Here is a 21906-nt window from a genome sequence, read left to right as displayed (position 1 = left end):
GTGAAGGTAAACTCAGCGATATGACGTAGGTGCACAAAGTAAACAGCATAGTGGGTCAATTTCTGCAACAACTAAGAGTGTTGAAGTGCGAGGCTAAACTCCCCACTGTTTTGGTCCCATACTAATCTCTTGTGGACAGATTCATGTGTAAATGGAAAGTGACAACTTTTCAAGATTTTTACTTCTGGGTAACCGAGATTAGTCCCGTACCTACCACGCTCTAACAGCATCGAAGCGAACCCATACACATACGCAGATACTGTGTGTGACAGTGTGGGAGTGAAGTATTGCATCTCACTTATCGCAATATCTGCGGTGGTACTCGTGGCAATGTAATTTAGCTGAGTCTACCTTTAACATCTTATCTGGAATCAGAATACACAGGTGTGTTCTAGAACAAGAGGAAAGCATTAGAATGAAGACAGTAACTGCAATCACACAAGTTCCAACACTCCATTGAGTGGCCAGGCGAAGTGTTTGTTAAAGATCCCAGGCAGTCTTAGTCTGTTCTCAGACCCATTAACGATGGAGTTATGAAGGTCTAGCCTAGTGGAGGTGGAGGGGGGTGTCTGGAGGCCAGGGTTCTCCTGTCTGACTGTCTGGTCTGCCTGCCGGCCTGCTGGTGTTGACTGATGAAGTGAGATGTGTCTGTAGGAGGTGAGAGCCCCTCCCTGACCCCCCACCACCCCACCCCTCACCTCAGGGTCCTAAAGGCCACGTCTGGTTTCAGTTGCAGTTTGGCTGGCCCAACACCTCTGCAGCAGGTCTGCTCACAACAACAGCCTTAGCAGTGTGTGTTTGTCTGTGTAGCCAAATATGTGTGAGTGTCCGTGGAAAGACTCTCTGAGCTTAACCTACCCTTATAGTGAATTCTGGAGATAGTCCATGTTGGCCCAAGGACCCCCCCCCCCCCCCTTCCCCATACAACTGCCCCTAATTACAGAGTCCCACAGGAACCCAGCGGGCACTGCAGTGTGAGAAGAAATTGTGGGCCTCACCACTGCAGGCTTAGGTGGGGGGTCACTGGAGAGTGGCAGTTCATGATGTAGGCCGCCCCTCCCTCTCAGCCAATCACCTAATAAAAGCAAAGCTGGAATCCTGGGAAAGCACTATAAACGCTGGGGTGCAGGGCAGTTTTGGGTTGGCCCACTGAAGATGAGCCCCGGGTTGGTCACAGTGACGATACCATGGTCCCAACACAATTTGGGAGATGGAAGCCATGTGTCGAGAGAGAGAGAGAGAGAGAGAGAGAGAGAGAGAGAGAGAGAGAGAGAGAGAGAGAGAGAGAGAGAGAGAGAGAGAGAGAGAGAGAGAGAGAGAGAGAGAGAGAGAGAGAGAGAGAGAGAGAGAGAGAGAAAGAACTGGAGGAGCATCACCCCAATTTGTTATCATATGCCCTTTTTGGTCACACTAATAAACCAGTGAAACTGCTGGGTCAGCACTCATAGACAAAGGGTAGCCAGCCACTCTGTAAGGAATATTCGCAGGATCATAATTTTGTCTAAAAGGAATGCATCTACAGATGTATCCAAATCTTTGTCCAGATGCACCAGTGGTCTTTAGTCTTCATGAAGGCTTCAACAGCAGCTTGACAGAGACAAACTCCCTGGCCTGGCTGGTCAGCAGCACCCGGTCACTCTCTGAGCAGACAGAGATGGATCAGATCAGGAGGATTCCTCCCCTCCCCAGCCTGGCCCAGCCCTGTGTTGACTGGATGGTCTGTGTCCACAGCTGCTCGCCGCTCCCTCAGACCCCATACCTCCTCCTGGGAACCTCTGGCTCTGAGCTAAACCAGTCTTATGAAACTCAAGCTAAAGGAGGAGGAGGAGGAGAAGGTGTAGTCAGAGCCCCAGTCAGTCCCCTGTGACAGAGTTCATTCTCAGGTCTGACCTGTGCTGTGGTAAAATCACATAGTTTAAATGTACACCTCGTTGTTGATTAAACTCCATCAAGGCCACCACTGAGACGAGATGTGTGTGAGCTTGCATATAATCACCCTCCCACCATTACAGACCATATGTATTGAGAAACAAAGAGACATTTTAGCCATAGAAATACCTCCACAAGACAGGCCTTCCTAGCACGAGGGCTGTGTCTGTCTGCACAGTGCTACGTCTTTTGCATATCAAAGAGAGAATAAATAAACCACGGCAAATAATGAGCTAAGGAGAGGGAGCCTAGAGTGTGTTGGAGCATTAACGGGCTCTGTAAAGAGAAGAAGGAGGAAATGTGCTCTCTGGGCAGGCTAGGCTGGCTGGGCTGGCTGCAGAATGGTCTGGTTTATTTTCACTGGGAAAGTAACACTGGAGGACTGACCTTGGACCATTAAACACAAATACACACACAGTCTCACACACACAGTCTCACACACACACACACACACACACACGTTTGTTGTACTATCCTTGAGGGGACCAAAACATGTATTCCCTAACCCCTAACCTTAACCCTTAATGTACACTACCGTTCAAAAGTTTGGGGACACTTAGAAATGCCCTTGTTTTTGAAAGAAAAGCTCATTTTTTGTCCATTTAAATAACATCAAATTGATCAGAAATACAGTGTAGACATTGTTAATGTTGTAAATGACTATTGTAGCTGGAAACTGCTGATTTTTTATGGAATATCTACATAGGTGTACAGAGGCCCATTATCAGCAACCATCACTCCTGTGTTCTCTTTGGCACGTTGTGTTAGCTAATCCAAGTTTATTATAATTTTTTTTTACATTTTCACCCCTTTTTTCTCCCCAATTTTCGTGGTATACAATTGGTAGTAGTTACAGTCTTGTCTCATCGCTGCAACTCCCGTATGGACCCGGGAGAGGCGAAGGTCAAGAGCCATGCGTCCTCTGAAACACAACCCAACCAAGCCGCACTGCTTCTTGACACAATGCACATCCAACCCGGAAGCCAACCGCACCAACGTGTCTGAGGAAACACCATACAACTGGCGACCGTGTCAGTGTGCACTGCTCCCAGCCCGCCACAGGAGTCGCTAGTGCGCAATGAGACAAGGATATCCCTGCCGGCCAAACCCTCCCTAACCCGGACGACGCTGGGTCAATTGTGCACCGCCCCATGGGTCTCCCGGTCGCGACAGAGCCTGGACTCAAACCCAGAATCTCTAGTGGCATAGCTAGCACTGTGATGCAGTGCCTTAGACCACTGCGCCACTCGGGAGGCCAAAAGTTAATAATTTTAACTGGCAGCTTCATTAAATAGTACCCGCAAAACACCAGTCTCAACGTCAACAGTGAGGAGGCGACTCCGGGATGCTGGCCTTCAAGGCAGAGTTCCTCTGTCCAGTGTCTGTGTTCTTTTGCCCATCTTAATCTTTTCTTTTTATTGGCCAGTCTGAGATCTGGCTTTTTCTTTGCAACTATGCCTAGAAGGCCAGCATCCCAGAGTCTCCTCTTCACTGTTGACATTGAGACTGGTGTTTTGCGGGTACTATATGCCAGTTGAGGACTTGTGAGGCGTCTGTTTCTCAAACTAGACACTCTAATGTATTTGTCCTCTTGCTCAGTTGTGCACCGGGGCCTCCCACTCCTCTTTCTATTCTGGTTAAAGCCAGTTTGCGCTGTTCTGTGAAGGGAGTAGTACACAGCGTTGTACGAGATCTTCCGTTTCTTGGCAATTTCTCGCATGGAATAGCCTTAATTACTCAGAACAAGAAAAGACTGACGAGTTTCAGAAGAAAGGCCTTTGTTTCTGGCCATTTTGAGCCTGTAATCGAACCCACAAATACTGATGCTCCAGATACTCAACCAGTCTAAAGAAGGCCAGTTTTATTGCTTCTTTAATCATCACAACAGTTTTAAGCTGTGCTTACATAATTGCAAAAGGGTTTTCTAATGATCAATTAGCCTTTTAAAATGATAAACTTGAATTAGCTAACACAACGTGCCATTGCAACACAGGAGTGATGGTTTCTGATAATGGGCCTCTGTACGCCTATGTAGATATTCCATTAAAAATTCAGCCGTTTCCAGCTACAATAGTCATTTACAACATTAACAATGTCTACACTGTATTTCTGATCAATTTGATGTTATTTTAATGGACAAAAATGTGCTTTTCTTTCAAAAACAAGGACATTTCTAAGTGACCCCAAACTTTTGAACGGTAGTGTGTATGTATATTTATATTCCGGAATTTTTCTGGATTATGTGTGTATCGTTTTTTTTTTTTATTGCTAGGTAATGCTACATTTCACTACACCTGCGATAACATATGCAAATCTGTGTACACAACCAATAAACATTGATTTAATTTGACACACACACACACACACACAAGCCTGCTGGTTGGTGAGACTTTGACTCATAGGGAGAGGATGGCTCCCAGCCCCCTCTCCCTGTGACCGTGTGCTGTCAGGGGCCTCCCCCGGACTGCCATGGAGGGCCCTCAGGGGCTGCTTAAGGGTGTTGGAGGGAGTTATTTTGGTAACCACAGTCACAGAGGGGGAAGGCGTTATGCTTTTTGGAAGACTGTCAGCAAGACTGCCGAGACGCCCTTCCCCTGCTCCTACTGCCAGTACTGACACACACACACACACACACACACACACACACACCACACACACACACACACACACACCACACACACACACACACACACACACACACACACATACATACGCCAGTGGAGGCTGTTGAGGGGAGGACAGCTCATAATAATGACCGGAACGGCGCAAATGGAATGGCATCAAACACCTGGAAACCATGTGTTTGATGTATTTGATACCATTCCAATGATTCCACTCCAGTCATTACCACGAGCCTGTCCTCCCCAATAAAGGTGCCACCAACCTCCTGTGACACACACACACAGAGCTGTGGATAATTGTATAACACTAATGAGATTTTAATTAACCCTGACACTGCAGTGGTGTGACCTTCACCCCTCTCCCTCTGTCTCCTGAGAGAGTTTCACCAGGCAGGCCAGGCCAGTGGGGAGGAAATGACTTGTCAGTGTTTGTAAACAGTGGAAAACTCCCCCCTGTGCTGTGCTCTGTGTCCTGTCCTGTCCTGTCAGTCCCAGAGCCTGGAACCAGACACAGAGCTGATGTCAGGACAACCTCTCCTCTCTCCACAGGGGTCGCTTCTAATGAAGAGCTCTGATTCAAACCTTGATTAGGGCCCAGAGCATCACAGGATCAAGGGTCAAACACACTCAGGCAAGTCTCTCTGACCCCCCCTTTAGTCGGGAGAGAGAGAGAGAGACAGAGAGAGAGCGAGCGAGCGAGAGAGAGAGAGAGAGAGAGAGAGAGAGAGAGAGAGAGAGAGAGAGAGAGAGAGAGAGAGAGACCAGTCATAAGTCTCGACATTGTTACTCTTGGCCCAGATGAGTAGATCACACTCAGCACATCCAAGTCAACACACACTGCTTCACAGACACTGTCTATGGGAATATAGGGAATAAGTTGACTTGTTATCCTGTGATTTCTCAAACTTGAGACATGGACAGGCAGAGTGAATGAAAGAGAGACTGAGAGAATGAAAGTTAGGCAGTTGGGGTGTGTGGGGGATGGTTGTCTGTGTGCCAAGGCCAGCTGAATGTTTTATACAATGTGTTTAAGTGTGGGTGGGTGGATCTTGGCACTTGAATGGTCTATAATCTAAAGAGAAAAGAAGTGGTGTCTGTCGGAAAGGGAGGCTGGGTTAGAGGTGCCTTCAGTCCGTTCTGGAGCAGGGGTATATTATCAATTCTGAGCCTATTTCAAATCAGACACTGTCATCAATATTACCTGGTCTCCATAGGACACCTCCATTGAGTCCCCACCCCTACCATACGCACACACACTCTCACATAGACAGGGAGACAGACGGACATGGAGCAGAACGAAGAGTGTGTTTACTTCCCGCTTGAAGTTCGCCGCTAATTTTGCATTCTTACTGAAATGGAAGATAGGGCTTTTAGCAGTACATCTTTACACATTCCTCAGAACATACCATTGATTTACAGTCTCAGCTCTAACCTTGTTTCATTTCCACATGCGCTAGCAGTAACCCACTGAGAAAGCCTTTCAACCCAAAACATAGAAAATCAAAACCACAAAGATTGAGGGCAAGTGCCTGGAGCAGGACCCATTTGCACTGTTCATGTCCCTTTCTCCTTCTCTCTCTTTATGGGCACTAACTCTTTCTGTTGTGCTCTCTTTTGTCCTCTTTTGCTTTCTCCCACTGAACTCTAAACAGAACATGAACTCTTTGAACTGTATTTCTGTCTGTGCTGTCACTGACAAGCATCAGTAGCGCATAATATATATTACAGTAAGTGTGGCTGACTGTGTGTGTATGACAGAGAGAGATTGAGTGAGCTCTTGGAGGAGTATAATAGTCTCTCCCTGCCCCTGAAAGGGTTGCAGGTGCTCTTTCCAGGCAGTGTTGGCCAGTGGTTTGCAGTGTGTTTGGCTTCAGCTGACTCTGAGAAGAGGTGTTGGTTGGCGTCTAACGAGGTGCTGAACCCAGACTCTTGTTTGTGTCCGCAGCACCTGGGTCATACAGACACAACAACACTAACACACACAGAGGAGACAGTCTGGAACTCCACAAAGGTCTGCCCATTTAAAACATCCCCAACCCGCAGGAACACAAACTCCCACAGGCAAGATGGAACAGAGCACTCAGAGCTGAAACTGTTTTAATATTCAATCAAATCATACCAACATGAAAGCAGTTTGGCCAAGTGTAGCTTTTGTTGTGTGTGAATTTGATACAATTGCAGTGTACAAATAATTTGATCACTCTTTTGTTGCTGATAATCTTTCTGCACAGCAGGAAATGCGAACTTGTAGTGTATTCAAGGTATAAAAAGGCTTCTAAAGTTTGTAATTTTCCCTTTAAAATGCCAGACTTGATTTGCCCTAAGAAAAATGTAGCCATTAATTATAATCCACCTAATAATTCACATTTCCTGTTGCTGCAGGAATATTTCCTAGCTGTAGCAAACTGGCTCAAATTAAGATCCTACTTCTGTAGGATGTTTACGGTATGGTATTTGGTATTTTATTAGGATCCCCATTAGCTGTTGCGATAGCAGGAGCTACTCTTCCTGGTGTCCTCACAAAATATGAAACATGACATAATACAGAAAATGAATAGACAAGAATAGCTCAAGGACAGAACTAAATAAATTAAAACAAGAAAAATATAACTGAAAGGTTCTGTACTGACTCAATCGTGACTCAATTCAGTAGCATCTAGATTATGAGTTATACATTCATATCAGTACATACATATCAAATAATTTGTTTAAATAGGGGAGAGGCGTTGACGTGTTGTGAAGCTGTTTTTTAAAGCCAGGTTTGCTGTTCACTTGAGCAATCTGGGATGGAATGGAGTTCCATGCAATCATAGCTCTATGGATGGGATACAGGACAGAGATAAAAGTCATGCCTGCTCTAGCATTATCATCCCTCTTTCTATCCATTCCTCCATCCGTCCATCCCTCTCCCCTGTGTTCCTCACCTGCTAGCCCACCCTGACAGTGGTGTTGGTTAGGTCACCTGGTAGAGAGAAGCTCCCTGTCTCCTTGCAGTCACAGGACACTAGATAGTTTTTGTCCAGGGCTTTCAGAGCAGAACTCTCTCATGCAGTCCAACTAACCTGCCACTGTGCTTCATCATAATCAGAATGCCAAATCATGTGAATAAAAATAATGGAATAAAAAAAAGAATGCTGAATTGACAAGGGACTATTGGCACCACTGAGCATTCTGAAATTGAGTGAAAATACTTCCTGGGAGGGTTAGTATTTTCTTGTTGATGTGGACTGATTGTGCTGTTGTCTGGAAGCCTCACTGCTTATAAGGGCCATTTGCATGACTGACTTATTGCATCATAACGGAATGACGACTGTATGAACTCACTGTGTGGTCTACTGAACTGACTCCTCTTCATCCTTCCCTTCCTCTTCCGCTGCAGAGTCAGGAAACCAGCTGGGGGCTCAGGAGGCGTTGAGGAAGCCGTCCAGTCTCCGCCGACCTCCTGCCTCTGCCCGCACAGAAGCTGGGGAGCAGCTCTCCACCAGTAAGAACCAGGAACCATATTTCTCTTTTAAATATCATCAGACTCAGAACACCTGGGATCCAATTTATCTCCTTTACAATGTTTTGCTTAACACTCAGGCCCCATGTTTCTCATATTCACTGAAGTACATTTTTGGAAGTACTTTTTGCAGATATCGATACTTGTCCACGTATAGTATTTTTTTCTTTGTCTGTTCTCCAGATTGCCTCAACTGTAGTCGATTCACAGCCCTGACAGACAGACTCAGCTCACTGGAGGAAAAGGTACAGTCATGGACTCCTCTACTGAAAACTGTGCTGCAGCGAGAGTCTACAGTCTCTGATCATGAACACCAGTGTTTGAGTCCATTTGAAAGGCATTGGCATTTCTCTGATAGATGGAAACACACACGCACACTACAATAAATTGTGAAGTATTTTATCTGTATTGTCTTTTTCGTTATGTGTCGGACCCCAGTAAGACTAGCTGTCGGCACTGGTGTCGGATAATGGGGATCCTAATGAAAATGTAAATTAAAACATCTCTTCAAGTTTCTCTCTTTCCTATTTTATCCAATAGGTCCAAGTGCTGTCCTCTTCTGCCTCCACTTCTCACCGCCACCTACAGGGTGAAGAAGGAACGGCACCGGAGTCTTCCTCACAGACAGGGGCTCCACAAACCAAAGGAGCCCCTGGCGAGCGGGGACCCTTAGGTACGTACAAGTCTCCTATACACATGCATGGGCAGATTTTAGGAACAGCCATGTATTCCTACTGATTTGAGTGAAGCAGGTTATGTTTGATAATTTCTTAGAAAATTACTCTGCACGGCTCTCTTCGTGTGCTGTAATTCGTTCTCCATTACATCTCAACCTGCTCTCCTCCCCCATATCATATTTCTTCTGTCGCTAAGAGAGAGACGTGCACACACACACACACACACACGCACGCATGCATGCACGCACACACACACACACACACACATACACACACACACACACACACACACACACACACACACACACACACACACACACACACACACACACACACACACACACACACACACACACACACACACACACACACACACACACGCATACTAATTTGTAGTTGTCTGCGCTGCTCTCTTTCAGGGTTCTGTTGTGTGGAAAGTGAACACTTCAGGGCATGAAAGCCCTCTCCTTCCCTGGAGCTCAGCCCAGCGTTGGCTGCAGCTAGAAAGATAGAGTGTTCTGCTGGTGCACTTTCAAAAGGCTTTTCAATAGTGTATCAACTTCCATCCAATTACATTCAAATCTGTTTTAGCCAAAGGCTCTCTCAGGTTAAGATCATCACTGGCCTTCTGATGCCTGTAGAAGAATGTAAATGCACCATTATGTTTGTCCTACCACACAGACAATGTTTGTGGGTCAGTCTTAGTAGTTTTGAGAGAGAGAGAAATGATCTGTTCTGTATATACAGTACCAGTCAAAAGTTTGGACACACCTACTCATTCAAGGGTGTTTCTTTATTTTACCATTTCTACATTATAGAATCATAGTGAAGACATCAAAACTATGAAATAACACATATGAAATCATTTGTAACCAAAATAGTGTTAAAAATATCTAAATATATTTTATATTTGAGATTCTTCAAAGTAGCTACCCTTTGCCTTGATGACAGCTTTGCACACTCTGGCATTTTCTAAACCAGCTTCACCTGGAATGCTTTTCCAACAGTCTTGAAGGAGATCCCACATATGCTGAGCACTTGTTGGCTGCTTTTCCTTTACTCTGCAGTCCAAACTCATCCCAAACCATCTCAATTGGGTTGAGGTCAGGTGATTGTGGAGGCCAAGTCATCTAATGCAGCACTCCATCACTCTCCTTCTTGGTCAAATAGCCCTTACACAGCCTGGAGATGTGTTGGGTCATTGTCGAGTTGAAAAACAAATGATAGTCCCAATAAGCACAACCAGATGGGATGGCATATCGCTGCAGAATGCTGTGGTAGCCATGCTGGTTAAGTGTGCCTTGAAATCTAATTAAATCACTGACAGTGTCACTAGCAAAGCACCCCCACACCATCACACATCCTCCTCTATGCTTCACAGAGGGAACCACACATGCAGAGATTATTCGTTCACCTATTCTGTGTCTCACAAAGACACAGCGGTTGGAACCAAAAATCTCAAATTGGGACTCATCAGACCAAAGGACAGATTTCCACTGGTCTAATGTCCATTGCTTATGATTCTTGGCCCAAGCAAATCTCTTTTTCTTATTGGTGTCCTTTATTTTTTTGTATTTATTTAACTAGGCAAGCCAGTTACTTTACAATGACGGCCTCCACCTGCCAAATCCAGACAACGCTGGGCCACTTGTGCACCGCCCTATAGGACTCCCAATCACGGCCGGATGTGATACGGCCTGGATTCAAACCAGGGACTGTAGTGTCACCTCTTGCACTGTGATGCAGTGCCTTAGACCGCTGCGCCACTTGGGAGCCCTTTAGTAGTGGTTTCTTTGCAGCAACTCGAACATGAAGGCCTGATTCACACAGTCTCCTCTGAACAGTTGATGTGGAGATGTGTCTGTTACTTGAACTCTGTGAAGCATTTATTTGGGCCTCAATTTCTGAGGCTGGTAACTCTAATGAACTTATCCTCTGCAGCAGAGGTAACTCTGGGTATTCCTTTCCTGTGGCAGTCCTCATGAGAGCCAGTTTCATCATAGCGCTTGATGCATTTTGCAACTTCTTTTTTAGCAAGATGGCGCCGACCATCTCTCGCTTCGAGTCCTTAGGAAACTATTTATTTTGTTTTTTATGTATTATTTCTTACCTTGTTAACCCAGGAAATCTTAAGTCTTACTACATACAACCGGGAAGAGCTATTGGATATAAGAGCGACGTCAACTTACCAACATTACGACCAGGAATACGACTTTCCCGAAGTGGATCCTCTGTTTGGACCACCACCCAGGACAATGAATCTAATCCCAGAAGCCGACCCAAAAGAACAGCGCTGCAGAAGGGGCAGACGGAGCGGCCTCCTGGTCAGGCTCCGTAGACGTGCACATAGACGTGCACAGTATACTACTCGCCAATGTCCAGTCTCTTGACAACAAGGTAGATGAAATTCGAGCAAGCGTTGCCTTCCAGAGAGACATCAGAGATTGTAACATTCTCTGTTTCACGGAAACATGGCTCTCTCGGGATATGTTGTCGGAATCGGTTCAGCCACCGGGCTTCTCCATGTATCGCGCCGACAGAGATAAACACCTTTCTGGAAAGAGGAAGGTCAGAGGTATATGCTTCATGATTAACGACTCATGGTGTAATCATAACAACATACAGGAACTCCTGGTATATGCTTCATGATTAACGACTCATGGTGTAATCATAACAACCTACAGGAACTCCTGAAGTCCTTCTGCTCACCCTACCTAGAATTCCTTAAAATCAAATGCTGGCCATATTACCTCCCAAGAGAATTCTCATCAGTTATCGTCATAGCTCTGTACATTCCCCCTCAAGCAGACACCAAGACGGACCTCAAGGAACTCCACTGGACTCTACATAAACTGGAAACCATATATCCTGAGGCTGCATTTATTGTTGCTGGGGATTTTAACAAAGCAAATCTGAGAACAAGGCTACCTAAATTCTATCAGAAGATTGATTGCACTACACGCGGGGGGTAACACACTTGATCACTGCTACTCTAACTTCCGCGATGCATACAAAGCCCTCCCCCACCCTCTCTTCGACAAATCCGACTACAACACCATCTTGCTCCAACCGTCTTATAGGCAAAAACTCAAACAGGATGTACCAGTGACTAGAACCATTCAACGCTGGTCTGACCAATCGGAATCCACGCTTCAAGATCGTTTTGATCACGTGGACTGGGATATGTTCCGGTCAGCCTCAGAGAACAACATCGATCTATACGCTGACTCAGTGAGTGAGTTTATAAAGAAGCGCATTGGAGATGTTGTACCCACTGTGACTATTTAAACCTACCCTAACCAGAATCCGGGGATGGACGGCGGCATCTGCGCAAAACTGAAAGTGCGAACCACCGCATTTAACCATGGAAAGAGGTCTGGGAATATGGCTGAATATAAACAAGGCAATCAAACAAGCGAAATGCCGGTACAGGGACAAAGTGGAGTCACAATTCAACGGCTCAAACATGAGACGTATGTGGCAGGGTCTACAGGAAATCACGGACTACAAAAAGAAAACCAGCCTCGTCACGGACACCGATGTCACGCTTTCAGATAAACTAAACACCTTCTTGCCTGCTTTGAGGATAACAGTGCCACCGTCGCGGCCTGCTAACAAGGACCCCCCCCCCCCCTTCTCTGTGGCTGACGTGAGTAAAACATTTAAACATGTTAACCCTCGCAAGGCTGCTGGCCCAGACGGCATCCTTAGCATGCGCAGACCAGCTGGCTTGTGTGTTTACGGACATATTCAATCGCTCCCTATCCCAGTCTGCTGTCCCCACATGCTTCAAGATGGCCACCATTGTTCCTGTACCCAAGAAGGCAAAGATAACTGAACTAAATGACTACTGCCCCGTAGCACTCACTTCTATCATCATGAAGTGCTTGAGAGACTAATCAAGGATCATATCACCTCCACCTTACCGGCCGCCCTAGACCCACTTCAGTTTTCATACCGCCCCAACAGGTCCACAGACAATGCAATCGCCATCACACTGCACACTGCCCTATCCCATTTGGACAAGAGGAATACCTATGTAAGAATGCTGTTCATTGACTACAGCTCAGCATTCAACACCATAGTACCCTCCAAGCTCATCATCAAGCTGGAGACCCTGGGTCTCAACCTCGCCCTGTGCGATTGGGTCCTGGACTTTCTGACGTGCCGCCCCTAGGTGGTGAAGGAAGGAAACAACATCTCCACTTCGCTGACCCTCAACACTGGGGCCCCACAAGGGTGCGTGCTCCGCCTCCTTCTGTACTCTCTGTTCACCCACGACTGCGTGGCCATGCACGCCTCCAACTCAATCATCAAGTTTGCAGATGACACAACAGTAGTGGGCTTGATTACCAACAACGACGAGATAGCCTACAGGGAGGAGGTGAGGGTACTCGGAGTGTGGTGTCAGGAAAACAACCTCTCACTCAACGTCAACAAAAGAAAGGAGATGATCGAGAACTTCAGGAAACAGCAGAGGGAGCACCCCCTATCCACATTGAAGCGACAGCAGTGGAGATGGTGGACAGTTTTAAGTTCCTTGGCGTACACATCACAGACAAACTGAAATGGTCCACCCACACAGACAGTGTGATGAAGAAGGCACAACAGCGCCTCTTCAACTTCAGGAGGCTGAAGAAATTTGGCTTGTCACCCAAAACGCTGACAAACTTTTACAGATGCACAATCGAGAGCATCCTGTCGGGCTGTATCACAGCCTGGCACGGCAACTGCACTGCCCTCAACCACAAGGCTCTCCAGAGTGTGGTGCGGTCTGCACAACACATCACCGGGGGCAAACTACCTGCCCTCCATGACACCTACAGTACCCTATGTCACAGGAAGGCCAAAAAGATCATCAAGGACAACAACCACCCGAGCCACTGCCTGTTCACACCGTTACCATCCCACTAGTCACTTTAACTTCTTGCATCTAGACATTCCGCTAGCGGAATGCCTCGCCAAATATCCAATGGAAGAACGTGGCGCGAAATACAAATACCTGAAAAATGCAATAATTTCAATTTTTCAACCATACGACTATTTTACACCATTTGAAAGATAAGACTCTCGTTAATCCAACCACATTGTCCGATTTCAAAAAGGCTTTACAGCGAAAGCAAAACATTCGATTATGTTAGGAGAGTACACAGCCAAAAATAATCACACAGCCATTTTCAAAGCAAGCATATATGTCACAAAAACCCAAACCACAGCTAAATGCAGCACTAACCTTTGATGATCTTCATCAGATGACACTCCTAGGACATTATGTTATACAATACATGCATGTATTGTTCAATCAAGTTCATATTTATATCAAAAACCAGCTTTTTACATTAGCATGTGATGTTCAGGACTAGCATACCCACCGAAAACTTCCGGTGAATTTACTAAATTACTCATCATAAACGTTGACAAAATACATAATTATTTTAAGAATTATAGATACAGAACTCCTTTATGCAATCGCTATGTCAGATTTTAAAATAGCTTTTCGGCGAAAGCACATTTTGCAATATTCTGAGTACATAGCTCAGCCATCACAGGCTAGCTACTCAGACACCCGCCAACTTCGGGGCTCACTAAACTCAGAATTACTATTAGAAAAATGTTATTACCTTTGCTGTTCTTCGTCAGGATGCACTCCCAGGACTTCTACTTCAACAACAAATGTTGTTTTGGTTCCAAATAATCCATAGTTATATCCAAATACCTCCGTTTTGTTTGTGCGTTCAGGGCACTATCCAAAGGGTAACACGCGAGTGCATTTCGTGACCAAAAAATTCAAAATGTTCCATTACCGTACTTAGAAGCATGTCAAACACTGTTTAAAATCAATTTTTATGCTATTTTTCTCGTAAAATAGCGATAATATTCCAACCGGACAATGTTGTATTCATTCAAAGAGGGAAAGAAAAAAATGGCGAGGTCTCGTGAACGCACATCTCCAGTCTCTCTGTCACCAGGCAGTCCACTGACAAACTGTGCTCCTGTTATCTGCCCAGAGACAGGAGACGCGTCAATCCGGTTTCTGAAGGCTTTAGAGAGCCAATGGAAGCCTTAGAAAGTGTCACGTAACAGCTCAGATACTGTAATTTCGATAGAGATGCAACAGAAGGACTACAAATTGTCAGACAGGCCACTTCCTGCTTGGAATCTTCTCAGATTTTTGCATGCCACATGAGTTTTGTTATACTCACAGACACCATTCAAACAGTTTTGGAAACTTTAGAGTGTTTTCTATCCAAATCTACTAATTATATGCATATTCTAGTTTCTGGGCAAGAGTAGTAACCAGATTAAATCGGGTACGTTTTTTATTCGGCCGTGAAAATACTGCCCCCTATCCCAGACAGGTTAAACAATGCCACTTTAATAATGTTTACATATCTTACATTACTCATATGATATGTATATACTCTATTGCACATTGCCTATGCCGCTCGGCCATCGCCCGTCCATATACACTGCTCAAAAAAATAAAGGGAACACTTAAACAACACATCCTAGATCTGAATGAAAGAAATAATCTTATTAAATACATTTTTCTTTACATAGTTGAATGTGCTGACAACAAAATGACACAAAAATAATCAATGGAAATCCAATTTATCAACCCTTGGAGGTCTGGATTTGGAGTCACACTCAAAATTAAAGTGGAAAACCACACTACAGGCTGATCCAACTTTGATGTAATGTCCTTAAAACAAGTCAAAATGAGGCTCAGTAGTGTGTGTGGCCTCCACGTGCCTGTATGACCTCCCTACAACGCCTGGGCATGCTCCTGATGAGGTGGCGGATGGTCTCCTGAGGGATCTCCTCCCAGACCTGGACTAAAGCATCCGCCAACTCCTGGACAGTCTGTGGTGCAACGTGGCGTTGGTGGATGGAGCGATACATGATGTCCCAGATGTGCTCAATTGGATTCAGGTCTGGGGAACGGGCGGGCCAGTCCATAGCATTAATGCCTTCCTCTTGCAGGAACTGCTGACACACTCCAGCCACATGAGGTCTAGCATTGTCTTGCATTAGGAGGAACCCAGGGCCAACCGCACCAGCATATGGTCTCACAAGGGGTCTGAGGATCTCATCTCGGTACCTAATGGCAGTCAAGCTACCTCTGGCGAGCACATGGAGGGCTGTGCGGCCCCCCAAAGAAATGCCACCCCACACCATGACTGACCCACCGCCAAACCGGTCATGCTGGAGGATGTTGCAGGCAGCAGAACGTTCTCCACGGCGTCTCCAGACTCTGTCACGTCTGTCACGTGCTCAGTGTGAACCTGCTTTCATCTGTGAAGAGCACAGGGTGCCAGTGGCGAATTTGCCAATCTTGGTGTTCTCTGGCAAATGCCAAACGTCCTGCACGGTGTTGGGCTGTAAGCACAACCCCCACCTGTGGATGTCAGGCCCTCATACCACCCTCATGGAGTCTGTTTCTGACCGTTTGAGCAGACACATGCACATTTGTGGCCGGCTGGAGGTCCTTTTGCAGGGCTCTGGCAGTGCTCCTCCTGCTCCTCCTGGCAGTGCTCCTCCTGCTGAGGGGTTGTTGCCCTCCTACGGCCTCCTCCACGTCTCCTGATGTACTGGCCTGTCTCCTGGTAGCGCCTCCATGCTCTGGACACTACGCTGACAGACACAGCAAACCTTCTTGCCACAGCTTGCATTGATGTGCCATCCTGGATGAGCTGCACTACCTGAGCCACTTGTGTGGGTTGTAGACTCCGTCTCATGCTACCACTAGAGTGAAAGCACCGCCAGCATTCAAAAGTGACCAAAACATCAGCCAGGAAGCATAGGAACTGAGAAGTGGTCTGTGGTTACCACCTGCAGAACCACTCCTTTATTGGGGGTGTCTTGCTAATTGCCTATAATTTCCACCTGTTGTCTATTCCATTTGCACAACAGCATGTGAAATCTATTGTCAATCAGTCTTGCTTCCAAAGTGGACAGTTTGATTTCACAGAAGTGTGATTGACTTGGAGTTACATTGTGTTGTTTAAGTGTTCCCTTTATTTTTTTGAGCAGTATATTTATATGTACATATTCTCATTCACCCCTTTAAATTTGAGTGTATTAGGTAGTTGTTGGGAAATTGTTAGTTTCATTTCACTGTCGGAACTAGTGGCACAAGCCTTTCGCTACACTTGCATTAGCATCTGCTAACCATGTGTATGTGACCAATAAAATTTGAGTTGATTTGATTTGAAGAAACTTTCAAAGTCGTTTCTCTTTGTTTATTTGAGTTGTTCTTGCCGTAATATGGACTTGGTCTTTTACCAAATAGGTCTATCTTCTGTATACCCCCCTACCTTGTCACAACACAACTGATATCCTCAAACGCATTAAGAAGGAAAGAAATTCCACAAATTAACTTTTAACAAGGCACCCCTGTTAATTGAAATGCATTCCAGGTGACTACCTCATGAAGCTGGTTGAGGGAATGCCAAGAGTGTGCAAAGCTGTCATCAAGGCAAAGCGTGGCTACTTTAAAATATATTTTCATTTGTTTAACGCTTTTTTGGTTACTACATGATTCCATGTATTATTTCATAGTTTTGATGTCTTCACTATTATTCTATAATGTAGAAAATCGTAAAAGCAAATGAAAAACCCTTGAATGAGTAAGTGTGTCCAAACTTTTGACTGGTACTGTACGGTTTGAGTTTCACTACAATATAGGAGCTTTAATTTCGCAGAATCTGCTGCCCTGTGTGGGACTCTTGGGTTTTAGTTTCCCATGACTAGCTAAGGGGTTTGTTCCTCTCTGGCACCTCTGTGGCCCTAATTAACATCTCAGTGCTTAGTCTTTCAGCGAGTTTATCTAATTCAGTGCACGGCTCAGCTGCTCTGCCACCTCCATCTGGTGACCCTTCACCTCAGGAATCACTCAAAGTCTAGTCCATTTTTCCACACAAGGCAATGGACGACCCCTTTCTCTCCATTTTTCCCTGGGCCCTTGTCTGCTCTCTGATGCCTGTCTATTTCTTCCCAAACACACAGGTCCACAGGGCGATAGAGGCAGAGACGGTACCCCTGGACAAGATGGTAGGTTTGAGGTGTCAAGTCAGTCATTGCTTTGTAACACAAACTCTTATTTGTGGCTGTATCAGTATGGCTCAATGGTTACTAGTGTCTGTCCACTGTCTTTGCTCAGGGAAGCTAGGGTCTCGGGGACTGCCGGGCCCCAGTGGCCCCAGAGGCGAGGCTGGGGTGAGAGGCCCTTCTGGGACCCCAGGATCTAAGGGGACCCCAGGACCAGTGGGTAAGATACTTACTGTAACTAGACAATGACAGAGTGTATGATTTATAACAACCACCGATTTCACTGTAAAATTGCGTAAGCCTCCAAATTTGTGACAGTCATTCCTTTTGGCTGAAATATGATAATAACAGACTGTACTCAGTAGATGTTTGTTTCATGGAGAACAGATAATTCCAGATTTACAGTTGATTAAGCAGGGTGCACCGATGTCAAACAAATGCTTATTGTCTTACAAGACATTGACACTGTTTGTCAATAAATACGCTTGTGGTAAAGATGGTGAAGATCAGTGTAGGGACAGGGGGATTGTATGCGTACCCACCCACTTAACCCATTGTCTCTAAGACAACTATGACAGTACTCTCACTAGGCCAGGGCAGACAAGAACCCGGAGTGTATGTCACTACCTGTTGACTTAAGGCCTGAAACAATCGCGGAGAAGTCACTCAGCTCTATCTCAACAAATTGCATCATGACATCCTGCATCAGAGTGTTTGTCTTTCTGTGAAACCACTCGGCCATTCCACAAAGCCATGTGTAGTCCATAAAAAACACAGCAGTTCCTCTGCGGACAACATGGTGATAACTTACAGACTTTTCAACCATAAGACTTACTAAATACAAAGTTCGCTGATTCAGCATGGTTTCCAGCAGCCCGCCAAAAATATTTCTCTTCAGACTACACAAAACTCCCCTATGGCTCGCAATACTCGCTGTTGTTCCTGCCTGCTGACTAACCAGAGTTGATTCGTTCAGCAACATAAAGAAAAGCATATATCTGTTGCTTATATTCGAGGGTAAATGGTTACGGACAAATAATAAATAACAGCCCGAAAACAAGAAATCCCTAGGCATGCCCGAGCAGTTATGAGTTTAATGACAATAAAATACATAGTAATAAAAGTTTGTCATACATGTGCTCCTGTAAGTTGCTCTGGATAAGAGCGTCTGCTAAATTACTCAAATGTAAATGTAGAATGTTGGAGCTGGTGGCTGTGGTTCTGGTTCCTCTCTGTATGGAACAAGCAGACGGTGTACCCCTCCCTCTCTGAGGGACATATGACCCCTGCTCTCTGCCTGCTGCTGCTTGGTAGAAATGAGATGTAGAGCAAAAGTTAAACGACAAACCCACTTTTTGAGAAACACCATGTGAATCCAATCTGAAATGAACATGAGCTATGTGTACAAGTCCTGTCTCCTTATGTCTTCCATATGTCTGCGGTGTTATTGTTGTCCCCCACGATGAAATCGGGTAGGGAACGGTGGACCTGTCTCCGTCCGTACGTACATTCGTTCGTACATTCGTTTGTACGCTAGTCACACGCAATATCTCAGACGGCACTGGGCTGATTTTGACTAAACTTGGGTGAATGATGTGTCTTACCATAGAGATCCGGCATTTACAAAATTGCACTGATTGGCCCAAGGTGGGAGCTGTAGTAATTCACAGAAATGTGTTAGTCACAAGCTGCATCAGTGGTGGGGGAACGACGTGTTTATTGTTGCCTTGTTTTTGCCATCTCCGTTATATTATGTGTATTCTCAGGGTTTCTATTACAAACTATTTTCTCCCCTATATGCTGAATTCTTCCTGTACATTGCACATACTAGAAATGATAACATTGACAAGAATGTGTTTGATGTTACTGAAACCCTGAGCCTTATGAGAGCATGTTTGGTAGCAAGAGTTTAGGAGGAAGGGAAATGAATGAACTCAGCAGTGGTGTAAAAGTGGTTCAGACAGATTCCTAAAGAGTCAAGGGTAGACTGTTGTCACACTCAGGGACTTCCGCAGGGATGGAAGCAGTGTGAGGTTGGAGTTAGTGTTGGGGTGTGTGGAGCCGTGCACTGATGTATTTTGGGTTGTTTTTCCCTGAATCAGCACAAAGACAGGACATGTGTTTCCTGTACAGAAGAACTACGATTCCCTTACACGTATGCACGCACGCACGCACGCACGCACGCACGCACGCACACACACACACACACACACACACACACACCACACACACACACACACACACACACACACACACACACACACACACACACACACACACACACAATTTTACTCACACCTTGACACTGTAGCCCACAGCTGCTCCAGGGCCCCATTATCCTGCTGGAAAAATAGAGCCTAGTTTGCCCTAACGTCATGCTAACACACAGACTGTGGAGATGGAGCCACTTTGTGCTCTGCCACTGTACTGCTGACCATGGGTCATGGTCCTTCAGGTAGAATTGAGTGTGTGCAGAACCACAACACAGCCAGTCTTTGCTGCAATGTTTTCCAAAGCAAAGTGAAAATGAATCAGCGAGGTGTCAAATCCAATTAGAGCTGTAATAACACATTACAAATGACCCTCTCCTATGCCAAGTTATTCATAGCTGATAATACAATCAGTGATAGCTGTTGTTAGTTGCATCACCCTCCAGGAATTATTCAGGTTCACAAGACAAAGAGATAGAAGGAGATAGATGGTGTGTGTGTGTGTGTGTGTGTGTGTGTGTGTGTGTGTGTGTGTGTGTGTGTGTGTGTGTGTGTGTGTGTGTGTGTGTGTGTGTGTGTGTGTGTGTGTGTGTGTGTGTGTGTGTGTGTGTGTGTGTGTGTGTGTGTGTGTGAGGGGGGGTCATGTTGAGCACAGCATTACCTCAGGAAAGTGCAAACAATGAGGTCAGATGTTGCTGTGGTGGGGAGGTGAGGCACTTTGTTTGGGTTTGTGAATGGAGCAGGCCAATCCAGTTGGGCCACAGGGACAAGTCACATCTCAGCTTTTCTTTCTCACCTTTTTTCAACAAAAGGAGAAACCGATGTGGGAGGGAGAGAAAAACACTTTCACGGGCTGGCTTGTTGGGACTGGTAATGCACACACACACAACTGTGAGCGCTCTCACACTCCGGCTCATGCAGACGCAGGCAGCATTTAATTTATTGCGCACCAGTGCCGCTAATATGCTCCAATGTTTAATAGTGTTTATTTGAGTTTTCCCAGGTCCTCTTTTGAGCTCCCACACAGCCATTAAGAGCCTGTTAATTAAAGCTGAACAGCAGTCAGTCGCTCAGCCTGCTCTCTCCTCTCCTTGCCTGCTGCTGATGTTAACCACCAAGCACAGAAACCTAATACACCATGCATCGCTCACTTTCTCTCTCCCCCATTCTCCTTCCCTTCACATTCTCTACTATACATCTATATACAGCCCTGTACCCTACTAATTTGTCTAGGTTCACCAGCGCTCCCCTGCCATTGTGCGGCATGCCAGGAAAGGCAACACAGGGTGAAACCTCTTCATCATGGGTTCACCTATCTGGTGCCCTTTGAAATGATGAAAATACTCAATGAAAAATCTAATGATATACCAAAAGAGAATAAAAGTTTCTCTCCAGTCACCGGGCACTTTCCCCACTGCACTAAAAACTGAAGAAACTTCTGAAGAAAAGTAATCTAGATTCTTCAGCTCTTAGCAATTTTAGGCCAAAATACCTTCCATTCTTAAGCAAAATTCTGGAGAAATTGGTTTTCATACAGCTAAATTATTTTTTAAGTGCCAACTGTTTTTGATTTTTTTTTATTCCAATCTGTTTTTTTGTGGTTTTTGTGCCCACCACAGCACAGCCTTAGTTAAAGTGGTAAATTATCTAAGAGCCAACATACAGGGAAGAAAATATTATTTGATCCCCTGCTGATTTTTTACGTTTGCCCACTGATAAAGAAATGATCAGTCTATAATTTTAATAGTAGGTTTATTTGAACAGTGAGAGACAGAATAACAACAACAAAAAATCCAGAAAAACGCATGTCAAAAATGTTATAAATTGATTTGCATTTTAATGAGGGAAATAAGTATTTGACCCCATCTCAATCAGAAAGATTTCTGGTTCCCAGGTGTCTTTTATACAGGTAACAA

General features: G+C 45.3%; 1 protein-coding gene across 3 annotated transcripts in view; it reads left to right on the top strand.

Annotated features, from left to right (window-relative positions):
* The window catches only part of emid1 (EMI domain containing 1), a 97513-nt gene that overhangs the window by 59673 nt on the left and 15934 nt on the right, over positions 1–21906 (top strand). For all 3 annotated transcript variants that reach the window (XM_045703159.2, XM_014161212.3, XM_014161213.3), the window contains 5 exons: positions 7930–8034; positions 8236–8297; positions 8593–8725; positions 17739–17783; positions 17893–18000. In XM_045703159.2, coding sequence (XP_045559115.1) covers positions 7930–8034; positions 8236–8297; positions 8593–8725; positions 17739–17783; positions 17893–18000 — 453 coding nt within the window. The remainder of the gene's footprint in view (positions 1–7929; positions 8035–8235; positions 8298–8592; positions 8726–17738; positions 17784–17892; positions 18001–21906) is intronic.

Source organism: Salmo salar, chromosome 20 (assembly GCF_965601325.2).
Source record: "Salmo salar chromosome 20, fSalSal1, whole genome shotgun sequence".
NCBI classification, from domain to species: domain Eukaryota; kingdom Metazoa; phylum Chordata; class Actinopteri; order Salmoniformes; family Salmonidae; genus Salmo; species Salmo salar.
The sequence above is the reverse complement of the archived record's forward strand: the minus strand, read 5'-3'. Positions and strand labels throughout refer to the sequence as shown.